General features: G+C 37.1%; 1 protein-coding gene across 2 annotated transcripts; it reads left to right on the forward strand.

Moving 5' to 3' along the window:
• The first annotated feature begins 242 nt into the window (after positions 1 to 242).
• On the forward strand, positions 243 to 11520 carry icmt (isoprenylcysteine carboxyl methyltransferase). 2 transcript variants are annotated; one of them, XM_040153231.1, is made up of 5 exons: positions 243 to 850; positions 1721 to 1809; positions 2252 to 2352; positions 7848 to 8065; positions 9255 to 11520. In XM_040153231.1, exons 1-5 carry the CDS (start codon positions 632 to 634, stop codon positions 9432 to 9434), a joined length of 807 nt encoding a protein of 268 aa, XP_040009165.1. In that variant the 5' UTR covers positions 243 to 631; the 3' UTR covers positions 9435 to 11520. The 2 variants fall into 2 exon arrangements, with proteins under 2 accessions (XP_040009165.1, XP_040009164.1); XM_040153230.1 differs by having other exon boundaries at positions 385 to 850; positions 2183 to 2352.
• Positions 11521 to 17198: the final 5678 nt, after the last annotated feature.

Consider the following 17198-nt stretch of genomic DNA (forward strand, 5'->3'; position numbering starts at 1 on the left):
TCAGGCAAGCAGACGATATTTTCATGTGCTTTTGGTTTTGATCGATGGGGGAAAAAGACAAAACATAGAAAAACCTGGCTGAACAAAGCAAGTTTTACTTGGAATCTGATGTATTCTGGTGAGATCACCTAAATTCCTAACTACGTGTCACCACAGGGATGGATGATGACGTTAGGAAAATAAAACCCACTACGAGGCACCAGGGCAAAAATGAGCTGTTGGCAGTTGCTTGTTTGCCTGGTTTGGTAAGTCCTGCTTTGTCCCACTGCAAACAGTGCTAAAATGGAGAACTCAACAAGCAGTGGCATAGTGGTAAAATATATCACCACCAATTATAGCATAAGAACATACAACTAGAGTTGGGCCTTTCTCATTTGGTACAGGACAGACTCCACTGACAGTGCCGTCAATAAATCCTTGAATTGTTAGAAATCCACTGAGTTGCTTTCAGTTTTCACTTGATAAGGAATTTGAACGTTTCAGTTCTTTTAACATTTCACTGAATGTCTGTGGGATTTTCCAAAATAGTCCATATAAACCCAATAAATCATTTTACTATGTGCAGCCAGAAATAGACCACGAGGTTGCCATTTAGATATCGCGATAGTTCCTTTACCACAGGACTTCCAACATGGCAGGCAGTAAGTTGGTACTAGAAGGAAGAGTAAGTGTAAAAGGCTTTATTTTAGGGCTCAGCGTGGTTGTAATCCCATTGATCAGAACCTGGTTTGGACATCTTGACTGGGTCTTTGATTATCTGACGGAAACTCCTGGGAAAATAGCGATTTGCATCCACATTGCAGTTATCAACGGCCTCTTGCTAATCATATACAGGGGACCTCTATACAAGGTAAGCTTTCACGTTAGGTAGCAACTTCCTGGCTTCATTCTGATTTTATATCACTTTGAGTGAAAGACACATACGTTTTGAGTGATGTCAAGCAGTAAAGTATTTTATCTACCGCAAGGTAATGTTGCGGACATAACTCACATCGCCATTTAAATTTTAATGTTGGCTGGGTTAACTAAATCATATAGCTAGCTAACATTAGCTACTATTTAGTTAATCCTATTATCTTAAGAGGAACGAGACAGCTGGAGTTTATGTGCTCAAGATAGAAACCTAAGTCAGGCAAAGCTGCAGTGGCTTACTCTCTACTTGCCTCTTGGTATGTTTAATTTTATTTCATAAATAGCCTTGTCACGTTCTTGATATGCCGTGTAAAGAATGTGACAGAGCCCAATCCATCAATAAAATATGCTAATTCAATGTATTGGTTTTGGTCGAAATTAGTTTGCTTCTATAACATGACGAGGTTTTTGATGAATAACCTCTCTCCTGGTTCAAAGTGGGCGTAATCCATTAAATAATTATATATTATTGTAAATAGTATATTGGCTAAAATCTGGCTAAACTTTTAGAATTGTTTTGCTACTGTAAATAGTTGTTTCTAGATGGTGGGAAAAGCAGCCGACCTTAAGAGTGTACTCTATTGACTGGTAAAATATCTTCTTCCTGATAATGCATACTTAAAATGCTAAACATGAGCTTCGTGCGCTCTTCCGGACAGGGAGTCCGCAGGGTTGCCCTCTAAAATCTGCTGTTAATCTTAATTAGCAATTGGGCCAACTGGATTTGGGGATTGCAAGAAAGATATTGGATTTTGTTTGAGTAGGTAAAGCTAGCTGTTATTAACCTGAGTGTTCTAAATCATTCTAGGTCGCTGTGAGAGCCTGCTTTTTGGGAGTTACTTTTGGCTGTGGCTTAATTATAAGCTTCTCTGAAAACACTTGGACACATTTTGGCTGGTATGTAGATATGTTCAAATGTCACTGGTCATTTAGTACGGTCAGCCATGGTCAGTCAGGACGCTACTGTGTAGAAATGTAGTTCATTGATTCATATTTTTTATTAAAATTAATATTTAAATGTGTTTATAAAACAGTACCCACCCCGTAATATCCCCCAGATCTATTTATTTTCTATTGTCTTACACCATTGAATCACAGTGAATTAAATTTGACTGAAAACCTTAATTGTGATAATTCCTTGATTAATTGTTCAGTTCTACAGAGATACATGGTGGACCAGGCCATGTACCATATTTCGACAGCAAGATGTTTATTTTATAATCCAGACATGTGGCAGTTGAACATGTGTAGTAATAGTGCCTCCCTGCAGGTATATGTGCTCTCTTTCATTCTTCCATTACTCTGAGTACCTGGTGACGGCCATCATCAACCCTCGCAGCCTTTCACTGGACTCCTTCCTGCTCAACCATAGCATGGAGTACACCCTGGCTGCTGTCTCATCATGGGTGGAGTTCACTGTGGAGAAGCTGACAGTTCCAGGTTGGTCTGTCATCAGTCTCATTGTCACTGCACTCCGTTTACTCAGAACTATCATATGTATTTTGTTTATGGCAAACTAAAGGTGTACCTGTCAGTATTCCAGTATATCAGTGTTGCTCCAACCTGAAAATGAGATGAGCAACAGAAAAAATTTAATATTTATCTGACAAACTGGTTTAAAAGTTGGGGCATACTGACTTAACATCTTATTTTTTTTATAGGGTACTGAATTCAAATCATGAATGTTATGATGCACAGCAGTAAACTGTTAGGCTTCAAACAGTGATTTAAATGGAGATGACTCCTCAATCTGTTGGTTGCCCTGAAATACAGAAACACGCAGTCCACTTGGGGTCATGCAGTGGTGTTATAGCTTGGACTTTTCCTCACTAACCATCTATGGCTCAGTACAGGGATACAATAGGCAGACTGTAACCACATGTTTTATTTTTGCCAGGCATAAATTTACTAAATTAACCTTAAGTAGCTAGAGCTGATATAATCAGCCGCCAATCATCGTCTCTCAACAGGTGAAAGTGCTAGCTACAGTGAGAATCCTGCTAATGTTACCTGAATGGTTTATACATTATTTCTTCATTTAAAAAAAAGGACAGAGAGATAAAAAGGATCAACAAGAGATTTGTAAGCATCAGACCTTAATGCATGAGGGTATTTTGCCAACTGGAAACCAGATCCAAAATTGAACCCCAACTCTGGTTGCCTGGGAGACACAACTGTCATCAAAATCTAATCAGACCCACTATGTAGTAGAATGTTCATTGCATTGGGCTATGTCGAGTATGCTATTTCTGTATGCCCTATTTTCATCTCATTGTTTTCATAGTTACTGTATTTTATGCAACTAGGTTAAACATTTCATGCTTGGAAACACTCAAATGCAGTTTGATTTATGCAGTCTTATGACTTGTAAGCTTTCTTTGCTTTTATATCATTGTTTACTGGGCCATCTGCTACAGCATTTAAATCCCATTTAGAGAGTAAAATTTTTTTGTAAGATTTCTCTTTGGACATAAAGATGGCAGTCAGTATATACCTATAACTCAGTTGGAGCAAAATCACTCTGAAGACCTCGGGACACGTCATGTGGACCATGGTTCTGGCGGTTGGAATGAGAGGGGGGCATAAATGGGGGCCTTGTTACGAGGGTTTTTTTTTTTTTATCAGCAAGGGGAGGGAATGCCACTGGTCTTGTTCATGTTCTGTTCTGCACTGTGTTAGAGCTTTACAGTTTTAAAGTGACCAGTTCTGGAATCGCATCCCTGATGATCATACACAGCTAGGTAGTCATTTATACTAGAGTAAATAAGATTTCATCTTGGAATGCAAATTGGTTGGGCTCATATGTTAAAATGTTAAAGGAATTAAGCTACCTGAAACAAAGGAACTCAGATGTTTTGATGCTTCAGGAAACACATCTTTTGGAAGAAGATACTCTTAGAATCCAAAACAGATGTATTGGCTGGCCCTACCGCAATTTTAACCAAGAAAAAGAAGGGGGTATCTATACTATTTTTAAAAAAAGGTTAGTGTTAAGATAGACAGATAATTTAGAGACAAAAACGGATTAATAATACTTTTGTTTAATTTATCAGGACAAAATATAATTTTAGGCTACCTATATATGGAGGATCCAAGCTTCTTCCTTCAACTTAAGATAATCATTTTGGACTTCAGGGACTTTGCTGTTGTTTTGGGAGGTGACTACAATCAAGTGCTTGATGTGTTCTTAGACAGTCTGGGTCTGGCATTGTTAGACTGTCCAGTTCTCAGGATTCTATAAGGCCCTTATGTAAAGGTATGGGACTATACGATGCATGGAGACTTTTAAATCCGACCGCTAGAGACTACGTATTCTTTTCAAATAGACATTCTGTCTATTCTCGTGTAGATTGTGTTTTGATCTTGCACTCTTTGATTGAAAGCATTGGAGCCTGTGGTATAGGCACAATAGCTATGACAGATCATGCCCCCATCGACCTAGTCATTGCGTTTGGAGTGTCACAAGAAAGATCTAAAGGTTGGCAGATGAATAGTAGCATTCTGCAGAATGAGGAGTCCTGTCAAAACCAAACTGCTGAACAGGTTAATGTTTTGGATGCTTTTAAAGCTTACATAGAAAGGTTTGATACAGCATTAATTTGAAAAAACAGGATAAATTAAAAATCTCTTCATATGAAAAAGAACATAAAAGGTTGGAAAAGGAATATTGGGGAAATCCTAATGATGCATGCCTAGCCAGGTTAGTTAAGGCTAAATTTGAACTAAATACTATTTTCACAAAAAAGCATGGAAAAGATGGAAATAAAAATGGTAGGAGTCAGGTGACAAAGCTATTAAACTGCTAGTAAGCCAACTGAAAGTCAGAGAAGCTGCCCATCAAATGGGAGGATTAGAGACAAAAATGGAAATCTGGTCACCAATCATAAAGAAATTAACAATGTGTTTAAGAAGTTTTATGATGGACTAGAAATCAGAGGGTCAGATGAACATAAACAAAGCAAGAAATCTTTTGAATACCTACTTGTAAATCTCCCTAAACTCTCAGAAGAGAATATGAGGGATGTAGAGCACGCAAAAACTATTGAGGACCTGAAATAAACAATTATACTGTTGCCTAATGGGAAGACCCCAGATATAGATGGAATACCTAGTGAATTCTATTTGACGTTTGCAGAAGAGCTTCATTGCTAATGACACAGGGCAACTCCCACTCTCCATTAAAGAGTCAATTATCACCCTTATATTAAAAAAAGGGTAAAAACCCTTTAGAATGTAGAAGTTACCCATTTGTTTTGTTCTGTGTTCTGTGAAAGAAAAATTTTTTTTTTTTTTTTTTTCATTGAGAGTAAATAATGTAATAAAGACAATTTTTACAGAGAGACCAGGGTTGGGGGACTGAGAGCAGGACTCCTGCTGGCCTCAGACACCTCTTCTTTTTAATCTGGAGACAAAGACACAAAAGACACCCCAAAATAAAAAAATTTAAAAGCATTTCATCGCTTTAGCTGGAGTTATCTTATTTAAACTCTAAAAGAATTTGGATTTCAGCCTGTGTTGCAGAATATTATAAAGCTTATATACCATCAGCCTTAATCTTTGGTAGTAACCATTGGTCTGAGGTCATATGTGTGTGTATATGTATGTGTGTGTATATGTGTGTGTGTGTGTGTGTGTGTGTGTGTGTGTGTGTATGTGTGTCTGTATTTATACTTGTCTGTTTTTTTTTTTTCATTAAGAGCCATATGTTATTTCTTACTGACAATGGTTGAAAATATGTTAAGAAAAGTGTTTGGTGCAAAATCAGTCAGTTTTTTTTTTTGTGTGTGCTGACAAAAAATACACAAACACACACCAAAACTATAACCTTTCATTAAGTAATAAAATAAAAAAAAAAATGATATACACCCTATACTGTCTACCTTTTTATTTTTTAGGAAAACGGAAGCGTAAACTAAGTTAACTCATACATAATTTAAAACCAAAAACCAAACCTATGTTGCATGTTTGTTTGGCAGTACAGAACCGCCTAACCCCTAATACTAGTTTTATTTCAACATTTTTTTTTTTTTTTTTAATTCTTCCTTTGGTAAAAGTGGTGCTGCAGCATACACCATAAAAGTTATGTAAGCACTATAATCAAGGTAAGGGCGTTTTGGCTAGTAACTCCCAAATTGTACATAGTACATTCAGAAACATTACTTGCATAAATTCCCTAAATTTAGATGAATCTCGGGATATAGGTCACGCCTATTTCCCCTATAATTTTGTTTTCCGCAAAATTGCTAAATATGCGAATTTTGATAATCTACAGAATGCAAAAGTTATAAAGGAACAACTGCCTATAGGTTGCAGTGAAAACAGGAAGTGTTGCTTATCTTGGCAGCAATCACAACTATTAAGACAAAACGTGGTCCAGTACTTTCTCATGCCACAGTAAGGCTCTGTGCAAAATTCGGTGCCCGTCGGCCACTAAGTGGCCTTTTTGATGGTAAATGGTAAATGGACTGCACTTTATATAGCGCTTTTCTAGTCTTAGCGACCACTCAAAGCGCTTTACACTACAGCCACAATGACACAATTCACACACACATTCATACAGAACTCATTTCTATACATACTGCGCTTTCTACACACAGTCATGAAATATCCTAAAATTATTTTTCAAAACTGCTCTTAGGCTGTAAGTGCATCTACGTACTCTCATGATCACAAGTCATTAAAAGAGTTTTGATACTCCAAAAAATACGCCAAAAGGAAGGGAAAAAAAAAAAGAAAAACTCATGAAGGAAATGATGTTGTATCTTTTACATGGATCAGTCCAGTTAACACAAAACTTGGGACAGTAGTTTGCCATGCCACACTGAGGTAATGTAAAAAATGTATCAAAAGTAGTCCAAAAGATGCAAAAGTTATAAAAGAATATTTTCCTCTGGGTAATGAGAAATGATCTTATATCTTGGCAACAGTCAGTCTGATGAACATAAAACTTGGGCATGTAGTTTTCCATGCCCAACTGAGGCTCATTGTTCAAATCAGTTGGAATAACATGAAACATGCAGAATAATTAATTTTTTTTCAAAGTACATAAATAGATAAATAGAATGATTTATCTAAGGCATGGAACAAGCAGCAGGATCAGTTCAATACAGAGGATTTTGCAGGATGGATTTATAACATCACTAAAAGAAGAATGGACTTTTTTGGGCTTAGTTAGTTATTTTTTAAAACCACATAAGTAAATAAGTAAGCTATAAATAAATAAGTGAATAAAATAAAATAAATAATATAATTAATATAAGGCTTGGAACAAGCAGCAGGATCAGGTGAATGCAGAGGATTTTGCAGGATGAATCTACAAGACACTAAGAGCGGGATTGCTTATGCATATTTTTTTGGACTGAAGACTGAGACTTGCATTGCGCTCATGGCCTGCAGGTCCGACTTGCATCACCTTGACAGTCCGCCGGGTGCAAATTGCACTGGGGGCTTGGACCCCGTTAATACCTGCTGTTTTTGTGTGTGTGAATACCCATCTGTAAAACACTTTACACTGCCTTATTGGATGTCTTTGAGGGAAACATAAAAAATAATAATTGAACAAAAAAATCTGATCAGACCACAGCCCTGAGTAGCTAAGTTGTTTTTTTAGTGTTTAACGCTCAATAAATAAATGAATTTTAAAGTTAACTTTGACTGTCATTCAGTTATGAATATTTAACATTATAGATAAGATTTTCAACCAAATTCTCAAGTGCTTTGAAACTCCATGTGATTTCATGCTGTGCATGGTGCAAGTACTTTTCGACACAACAGCAGGATACAGTAAAAGAAGCTGTTACCTTTCAGTGAAATAGGAGATATCTTGTGTCCAGTCTTGTCACCTACATCTGGACACACCATGATGAAGTGTGTAGAAATTTGTGGTCTTGCACATTTTGTCCACCAGTATTTTACTAGCCTGTTCTCTTTTTCAGAGCTGAAGCAGCAGAGCTTGTTGAGCTTTGTCGGTCTGCTCATGGTGCTGTGTGGTGAGGGCCTGCGTAAGGCGGCCATGTTAACTGCTGGCTCCAACTTCAACCATATCGTCCAGAATGAGAAGGCCCAAAGCCACGTGCTGGTCACTGGTGGGGTCTACTCCTACTTCAGACACCCCTCTTACGTGGGCTGGTTCTACTGGAGCATAGGAACACAGGTGAGCTACAACAGCACTGCTCAGCCCTCAGTGCTCACTTCATTCTATCATCATAATGATTTTAATGAATCCTGCCAAATATGACCACAGGGATTCAATACAAACTGGGTTTTAGCAACAGCGCCCTATATACAGTTAGCTTTCTTTTTTCAATCAAATTTAAATTTGGTGTACTTTGTAAAGTCAGTTTGCTGTCATTTAATTTGTGTTTACATGCAGTCCAACATACAGTTATTACTGCAAACTGCAAAAGAAATATTGAATGCATCGGTTCGAGATTATTATTATTTTTCCTAATTTTAATTCATGGTCTCTGCTTTGACATTTGTTGAGGTGTTAGTTTAAAATCAAAACCAACATGCTAGGACAGGAATTCTCGGAACGCTCTGCTACAGGGACAAGTAGAGACCTGTCCCAAATTCACAGCTGGTTAGCTGCTCCCCACAAGTTAGAGCCAAGTCATGTAATAATAAATGTAATCATTTTTTCAAAAATGTGAAACATTGTCAGATTTTAGCAAAGCAATACAGGAGGAATAACTGGATATGGATACCAAATCTGGTGGTATTTGAACAATGTAATCTTGAGATAACAGGAATAGTGTTTTTCAGTGGTGCCTGTTTGCATTTCTGGATATACAAAATATAGTGTCATTTGGAGAGTCTGTTGGTGATATGAAGTGTTTTCTGAAAACTACACTGTATCATCAAAGTCACGTAGTTAGCAAACAAAGTGCAGCATAAAAAAATCTGTATCAGATTCCAGAGAATGTCTGTGTCTACCATGAACTGCAGCACTCTGCTTCATGTCCGGCTGCTGGGTTTTCTTATTTCATGAAAAACAATTAGGTATAAATAGGTATGGTCTAAATCACTAATGACAAGCCTGTTGATATAGGGCATCCCCCTTGTGACTGACATGGTTCATTTTTGTGGTTGGCAACTTTTCCTCCCCTACGCGGTACCTTTCAGATGTCATATTTGTACCTTTGATGTTTTGGTCCACTTTATGCTGAAATTTGGCAGAAAACTAAAAATCACAGCAAAACTGTTTTCCAAATCTGGTGCTTGGACCCCTAATAACCGATAGATGAAATGATAATAGTGATGACTTGCTGTCCTGGGGGTGTGAAGAGACATTTCCCGCATGTTCTGTTTCGTTGACTTATGACACTGTCTAACTGTTGCAGGTAATGCTGTGTAACCCGGTGTGTATATTGGGCTACTCAATAGCAAGCTGGCGATTCTTCCGGGAGCGGATCGAGGAGGAGGAGCTCTCTCTCATTCATTTCTTTGCTGAGGACTATGTGGAGTACAAGAAGAAGGTTCCCACCGGGCTGCCTTTCATCTCAGGCATCCGAGTCAACTAGTCACAGGAGCTGGACGCTGGACGTAACAGACTTACAGCACTAAAGCAGGTCAGACCTGGTGGGTTAGTGGCCTCTGCCATGACGGCTACCCTCCAGGGGCGAAACCCTTCAGCTGGGTGAGAGCCTGTACCTCACAGACAGAGACTGTGACAGCTGGGATGGCGGCAGGCAGCTGGGCTGCTGTTTTTCTACCAACCTCAAAAATCCAGTTAAAGACCAGACAACCTCCACTGTACTACATGTATTCCAATAACACCAAACTTGTTTGTTTCAATTTAGTTTCTGTTTGCATGCTTTTGCCATGCCTAGTGTTTTCAGTGATGAACTGTTGGGTTGAAGAATGACACGTCCACTGGGCCCTCTGGAATCATACATCAGCAGAGACTGAAATGACCGTTGTCTTAAGTTTAAATGGCAATGTTTGGAGATGTGTGATGTTTCACAGGAAAACCACCAGGTTGAATACTTCTTTTTTCTTTAAATGATAGGGTTATCGATATTTTCAGCAAGTTATCATTATCCCTAGTATAGTCATGGTTCATTAGTTAAATTTTGCAAATTTTAAACCAAAAAAATGCTCGAAAGAATAGTCCACGGTCACCTACTTCACTGGTCTTCTCAATATCTATATATCTAGTATCCAAGATTATTCCCTGGACAAGAAGCAAATCAGGTCAAAGGGTTGTTCAGGCAAATCAGATTTGGTAGGGTCCTGTTGTATTGCTGCAGGTCTCAAATCTGTGGGTATCAAAACATTACGAGGCTTGTCGTGGATTTGAAGTTCTAACTTTAGCCACAAATCACCAAGAAACAAGGGTTGCAATCAGTTGTCCTGTTTATTTATCCAGAGAATGATGTGAATGGTAATTGCTATATTTCTAAACAAAGAAAGAAAAACATTAAAATATCTTCCCCAAACCAATCCTAAATCTGGCTTTTAAATCATATTTAATACTGCACATTAAAGTATCATAAATATTTCATATATTAATTAGCCAAACATGTACTTCATGATATTATTTAACAAATTGGATCAAAGATTATCCATTATCCAGGCACCTTCATATCAGTTCTGAAACACACCAAAATCCCAGTTAATAGAAACTGCTACTTACATAGAGGGTTATTCAAAAAATGCGTGACAAACACCTACAGTCCTGGTCAAAATTATTGGCACCCGTAAATTTCGAGTACATAACTCAGAATATCTTCAGAAATTGATGCAAATGAACCAATTTTGTGAAACCAAAATATTTTTATTTTATTTATTGGCAGCCATTGATGAATTTAAATTAGTTCCTCAAACAAAATAATGAAATACAAATAAGTGTCACCTTTGCTTAATTTTCAGTGTTCACATGACCTAAATTAACCCATGAATGATGATGTTACTTCATAAAAAGGGGCTGGCTGTTTCCAGTGATGTAGTTAAACACATTGCTTGTTACAGTAGCCTAATTATCTGGCTTGAGATGGGCAAATGCCAAGCACACAGAAAAATTACTGCTGTAGCCTCTTTTGTTTTTTTTGTTTTTTTGTCACTGTTTAATATATACATCACTAGTTATTTTTTGTGTGTGATAAATCACCATACTTGAACACCACTGTGTCGTGTCATTTCGATCAGCATCAGTCTATTACTGTGTTTCTCCTGATGACTTGTCAAGCTCACTTTGTGTTAGAAACCAACCAAACGAATGAGTCGTTTATTGGTGAAAGGGTTGAGAAAGACCGAATCTGCAGCACTCTCTCTTTTTGATCTGTCTGAGGGGCCTCACAGTACTGCTATCCATCCCCGAAACCCGGATCTCATTGTGTTTGCACTTAAGTGCCGTGTTTGGATGTGTAAACCTGGGTGTTGTAATGATTAAAAATTTATCAGGGTAACATTTAAGAAAGAATCTATTTATTCAGAATGTTTAGGGATACACCATGTTTTTGGAAGATTGTCCCACTGGTCAACTCATGTACAAACATGAAAAACATCAACATTGAAATGATTATTTCCCAGGGTAGAATAGAACTGTGGGGACAAAATAAAATATAACCATTGTTTTAAAAAAAAAAAAAAAAAGAGGGAGAAAGAGATGTGATAGTTACACAACCAAGCACGTGCCATGGAAAAAGCAAAATTAATTTGTGCACATGCTAATATTTTGTCAAATAAATACTGCATAATTTGTACTTTTAAAATGTATTATTTGTACCCACAAATTAACAGAACAAAACATTAAACAAGGCTAACATTTTAATATGTTTAAGCGCTGTCTTCCAATATAACAGGGTTGGGTGTCCTAGTGGCCAGGGGTAAGGTGACCATGTAATTACAATGTCCCGGCTTTGATTGCTGCTGGGAACCTTTGTTGCATGTCATGCAGAAAACAGGCTCAACCCAATGTTCTTTCTATCCACACCAGGGGTTTGCCTGTTTAACAACAATGCACTACCCTCAAGCATATCTTAAAATGTCAATAATACTGTTTAATGCTATGATCTGTTAAATCATACGTACTAACTATTTATTCAAGAGCACTTATTAACATTTGTTAACAATTTGTTAATTTATGAGAACAAATTAGTTTATTTGCACAAACTAGCAGGACAGTGTGTGTGGGACTGAGTTAAAATAAACTAAAGTGTGTGTGTTCATGGTGATGAAAGAACATGTCACCCAGTGCAATTGTGTGGTTCACTGATGTTTTCAATAGTTTCTGGATAACAATGGAGCTCTATGGCTCAGACGAATAAGAGATCAGGTTTTGATACACACACAACACTTGTTAGTAGAAGACATTCACTGTTGGCCTTGCACTTTGCAGTTTTTGATAAAATGAGACTATCAGCACTTATCCTCTTAATGACAGGGTCAGAATGTATTTATTTCAAGTTACTGCCCATAACTGCAGTGTAACTTCATAAAAGCACCAAGCATCATAATCTAAACAAGAGCATTGTAATTACTACTATATGCCAAAATTTTCGCTTGTTACCTTCACTCAACATGGTGTCTGATCATTGTAGCTTTGTATCTTCTGATTTACTACATAAAATTTAGTATGCTGCAGGGTAGCATGATAACTACTATCACTTCACAGTTTGTGCTAAGGTATAGAGCCTTCTAATTTTGTCTAATCCCAACACTCATGACTATGTGCTCGGAAGACACAAGATAAATTCAACCAATTCATTAAATTAGTTTTAATTTTGACCAGTGGCACAATCAACTGAAAAACTGAATTTTTTGAATGCAGTCAAAGAATACATGTGTGTGTATGTATGTGTGTTTTGGGGTGAACAGTGTTTGCTGTCTGAGTTTAAAGTGACACACTTGTAGCATAACTGAAGTGCACTGCATAAGATTAGATAATGAAACAACTGTGTGCAAGGTGTTAAGATAACGAGTTAGCTGTTGCTGCATGGCTCCTGAGTTGAGTTTTGGATATGTTGCACTTTTACTGTATAGAATACCATTTATCGTAGGCCTGTATTAAACGGTTTGTCACTCTGACTGAAAACTGTTGGCTGATTACTGTGCATTTATTCACAAAGCAGATTTTCTCAATACCACGTGTGAAATAAAATCAAAGCAATTACTATTAAGGCTCTGTCTTTATTATTGTCGTTATGCTGAACAGTTTTGTTTAACTAGCGGTCCTTTTTAATGGTTAGGTCTTCTTATACAATGAGATGAACAAAGTAGACTTGGTGTTTTGGGTTTGTTGAGGACCTGATTACATGTAATGGATTTACAGTAATGATTACTATAAAATGTAATACACAAGCAATGCATTTGGTGCATTACACTAAAATTAAGGATGATTATGGTGTCAATTTTGTCTAATGTGTTATAGTTACAGCAGTAAAGAGTGGAATTTCCAAATGCAAAAGCTGACTCGTATTTCTTCTCATGTTGGGTATGTTTACAAAGACTTTATGCTTACAATATAAACTATATGTTTTTATAGCTTCCCCATGAAGGGAGGAATATCTGTGTAAATATTCATATAATTTTAAAAAGCAGGTAGACAGTTTGAAATTGGTGAATTTGGATTTATGTATGTAGTGTTTTGCATACAGAATAGATAGACTGATTAGACAATATGCATTAGCATTTAAGTTACTGTAGTACGTGAAGCTAAAAGTCATGTTTTCAAATCTGCGAGTAAAGTTTGGCAGTAAGTATTAATAAAATTGCATAAAACTTTCCAGAATGTAAGACTAACTTCACATTACAGAATCCAATGAGAAATATTTTCTAAATGATTGTTACAAAATGTATAGTTTATATTAACCAAGTTCCCATATTTTCCATGATAGTGTTTGGAGGACTAACATTTATGAATGATTTTGTATGACACTTCTTTAACTTGAGTAACAAAAAAAAAAAAGATTCCTAACAGAAACCAGACATTTTCCCCTTCACAAATGTAACATTAGGTACAGATGTATTTTAAAAAGAGCTAAAAATAAAGGATCAATCCTGTCTCTGCATCAGGGTTTTATCTTCCTCATCACAATCACACATGCAGCTAATGTTTGTTTTGAACAACACATGTGGCTCTTATTAGTTATTACTAGTTTATATGTCTCTAGTCACTAATCTAACGCAAATCCATTTTAAATTTCATATAATCAAAATTTTGCAGCCAAGAGATATGTGTCTGCTCTATCAAACATCTTCTCCATCAACAGCAGCACTCACAGGGCGCAGGCTGGACCTTTCATACGAAAATTATCAGTCCAGTTATCATCCAGACCTGTAGCTTTCACAACACAACACTATAAAACTAATAATTTCTACCATTTATAACGCACAAAGAAATGAAATTGTTTACCAAATTTGAGGAAACTTAAAAAAAAAGAGCTTGTTTCAAAGAGAGAATTTGTTTCCTTTATCTAAACTTTGTTACTGTTGTCATTTTACTCATAATGTTAATGCTGTGACTCAGCCTTACGTTTTTATTACAAATTTGAATCTTAAAATTCATACAAGGTGCTATATGTAAGTTTTTGCTAATGATAGATAGCAAACGTTATCATTAACAGCTGTTTACTCACCAGTCTAGAAGAAACATTGCAAGTTCAGCCTCAAACTTCATCCTTTTACTCACCAAGAGCTGCCTCCAGCAGTGGAGAGCAACGGCAATATTAACTCTTGTTTTACTTCTATTTCTATCACTTCTCTTCTTCTACTGAGTGGAAAATAAACTTGTTTTGAAGGCATAAAGTGTTTATGATAATATTCCATATAAACATTATTACTTTGGCATTTAAAGACTTGTTAGTGTGCTTCAATGTTTTGATGACAAAAATCCCTTTGTGAAGCCATTTCAGAGAAAATTCATAAATAACTAGGTATTTACAGTACAGGGCGTAAAAGATATGAAAATTTTATATATGTAAGTGTTCAACAAGAAATGAACCGACTAAAGCTAATTTTTCAATTTTTCAGATACTATGTGAGAAACGCAGATACTGTTTACAAATTTGGATAAAGTGAAATAAAATAAATAAATAAATGAACTTTAAGTTTAGTTGATATTTCAAAATGTAGTAAAGTCAAGTAAAACATAGACACAGACCCATAAAGAGCTGTTGGTGTTAATTAGAGACTGAAATCAAAGCCTATTTGATGAAATGTTCCGGCTAAATAAATGGGTCTGCAATACTGTAAAGTACTTACATAAATGACACATACACACATTAACTACCTACAGAGTGAGAAGATAATGATTTGTTTGTTGTGGTTTAAAATGTTCTTCAGTAGCTTTCCCAGTTTGCTGTTGCTGTTGTTGGGCTGGTCAGGATATCTCCAATTAAAGGACTCCATACCCAGGGCTGTGTCCATGCACCTCTGAGTCTCATTAATACCCTGACGAAAACCCCCTCCCATAAATCAATGATGGTCAAAGGTAATGCAAACCTCACACAAATGTTAAAACAAGTCCAACTGAGTCCAGTTCAAACCAAATCCTTTCGCTAGTTCAATTAAAAACAAATTAGAAGTTTATTTTTTGGACAAAATTGGACTTAAACATGTTGAAGGCTTAATAAATACAGCTTTAACTAACCATGTTTGGCTGCACCATTACTTGGCTGTCACCTTCTTTAAGCAAGTTTCTTGCTTCAGTTGTTTACACGGTATTCAGATCTGCTAGTTACTTTAGCTTAGCAGTTAGCAATGGCTTCTTTCTCCCCCTCTCACTCTCCTGCTCTCTCATGCTTTGTGTGTCTTATGTTTAGTTACAACTCTGCCTCCTTTAGCGATGATGGTACATGTAATAAATATAGTTCATTTGCAGCGACAGAGGCAAGGCTCCGCACCATGGAAACCAAATCATTAGCTGCTGTAGTTAGCCAGCCCCCAATAGCCAGTGCGAGCCATCCCAGCATAGCTCCTATTCTCACGCCGGCAGCTCCAAAGCAGCCGGGAAGACAGGACAACTGGGTGACTGTCCATAACAAGAAGCCCATAGTTCACCACCAACCAGTTCAAGTTTCAAACAGATATTCCCCACTCAGCGACACACCTGATGAGAAACCAACTCCGGTTATTGGCAGCTCTATCCTGAGAAACGTGAAGTTAGCAACACCAGCAACCATAGTGAAATGTATTCCTGGGGCCACTGTGGGAAACGTAGAATCTTATTTGAAACTGCTGGTTAAGGATAAACGTAAATACATTAAGATTGTTATTCACTGGCAGTAATGACACCTGAATTATGCCAATCGGAGGTTACAAAAATAAATGGTGAGTTGATGTTTACATATGCAAATGTTGGACCCAAATGTTGGTTTTCCCTGGGCCCCTGCCTAATCTGACCAGTGATGACATGTATAGCTGCATGTCATCATTCAACCGCAGGATGTTGAGGTGATGTCCAGCAAACAACGTGGGCTTTATAGATAACTTGCAGACTTTCTGGGGAAGACCTGGTCTGAATAGGAGAGACGGCATACATACCATGTTGGAGCAGCTCTCATATCTAAAAATCTGACTGAGTTTGTTAGTAGATCAAAAACCATTATAACTCAGAGTTGAGACCAGGAGGAAGAGTTGCAGTCTTACATGCTTCTTTGTGCTTCCATTACAGCAGTCACCCACCCAAAACCCTGTAGAGACTGTCTGCCCCCAGACCACCTAAACTAATTAACTCAAAAACAAGCAGAAGAGGAGTTGTACGCAGAAACCTCATAAAAATTAAGACCACCTCTACAGCAGTACAACAAAATAGACAAATTAAATGTGGACTCTTAATTATTACATCGCTCCAATTTAAACCTGTATCAGTAAACAAGCTAATGTCAGATCATTATATTGATTTATTTAGTCTCACTGAACCTGGCTGTGTCATGATGAATATGGTAGCCTAAATGAATCCATTCCCCCCAGTCATGTTAATACTCACATTACTCGAGGCACCATCAGATGAGGTGGAGTTGCAGCCATTTAAAACTCAAGCCTCAACCCTAAACCTGAATTCATTTATAACTCATTTGAAAGCATGGTTGTTAGTTTTACACATCCAACCTGGAAAACATTAAAGCGTATTCTGTTTGTTATAGTGTTGACTGTACTCTGAATTTTTATCAGAATTCTTAATTCACTATCATGTTACATTATAACAGAAGACTTGTATGCTAACTTTAGTCCCTCCCAAATTGGTCATCTTGTTGATAGTGCTGCAGGCTCAATGAGAGTGACACTCAATTCTATTGCCTTTGTTAAAAAAGAAGATAATAAAACAAAGGAGGTTGGCTCCA

The sequence above is a fragment of the Xiphias gladius genome, chromosome 18, assembly GCF_016859285.1.
Source record: "Xiphias gladius isolate SHS-SW01 ecotype Sanya breed wild chromosome 18, ASM1685928v1, whole genome shotgun sequence".
Lineage (NCBI taxonomy): Eukaryota > Metazoa > Chordata > Actinopteri > Istiophoriformes > Xiphiidae > Xiphias > Xiphias gladius.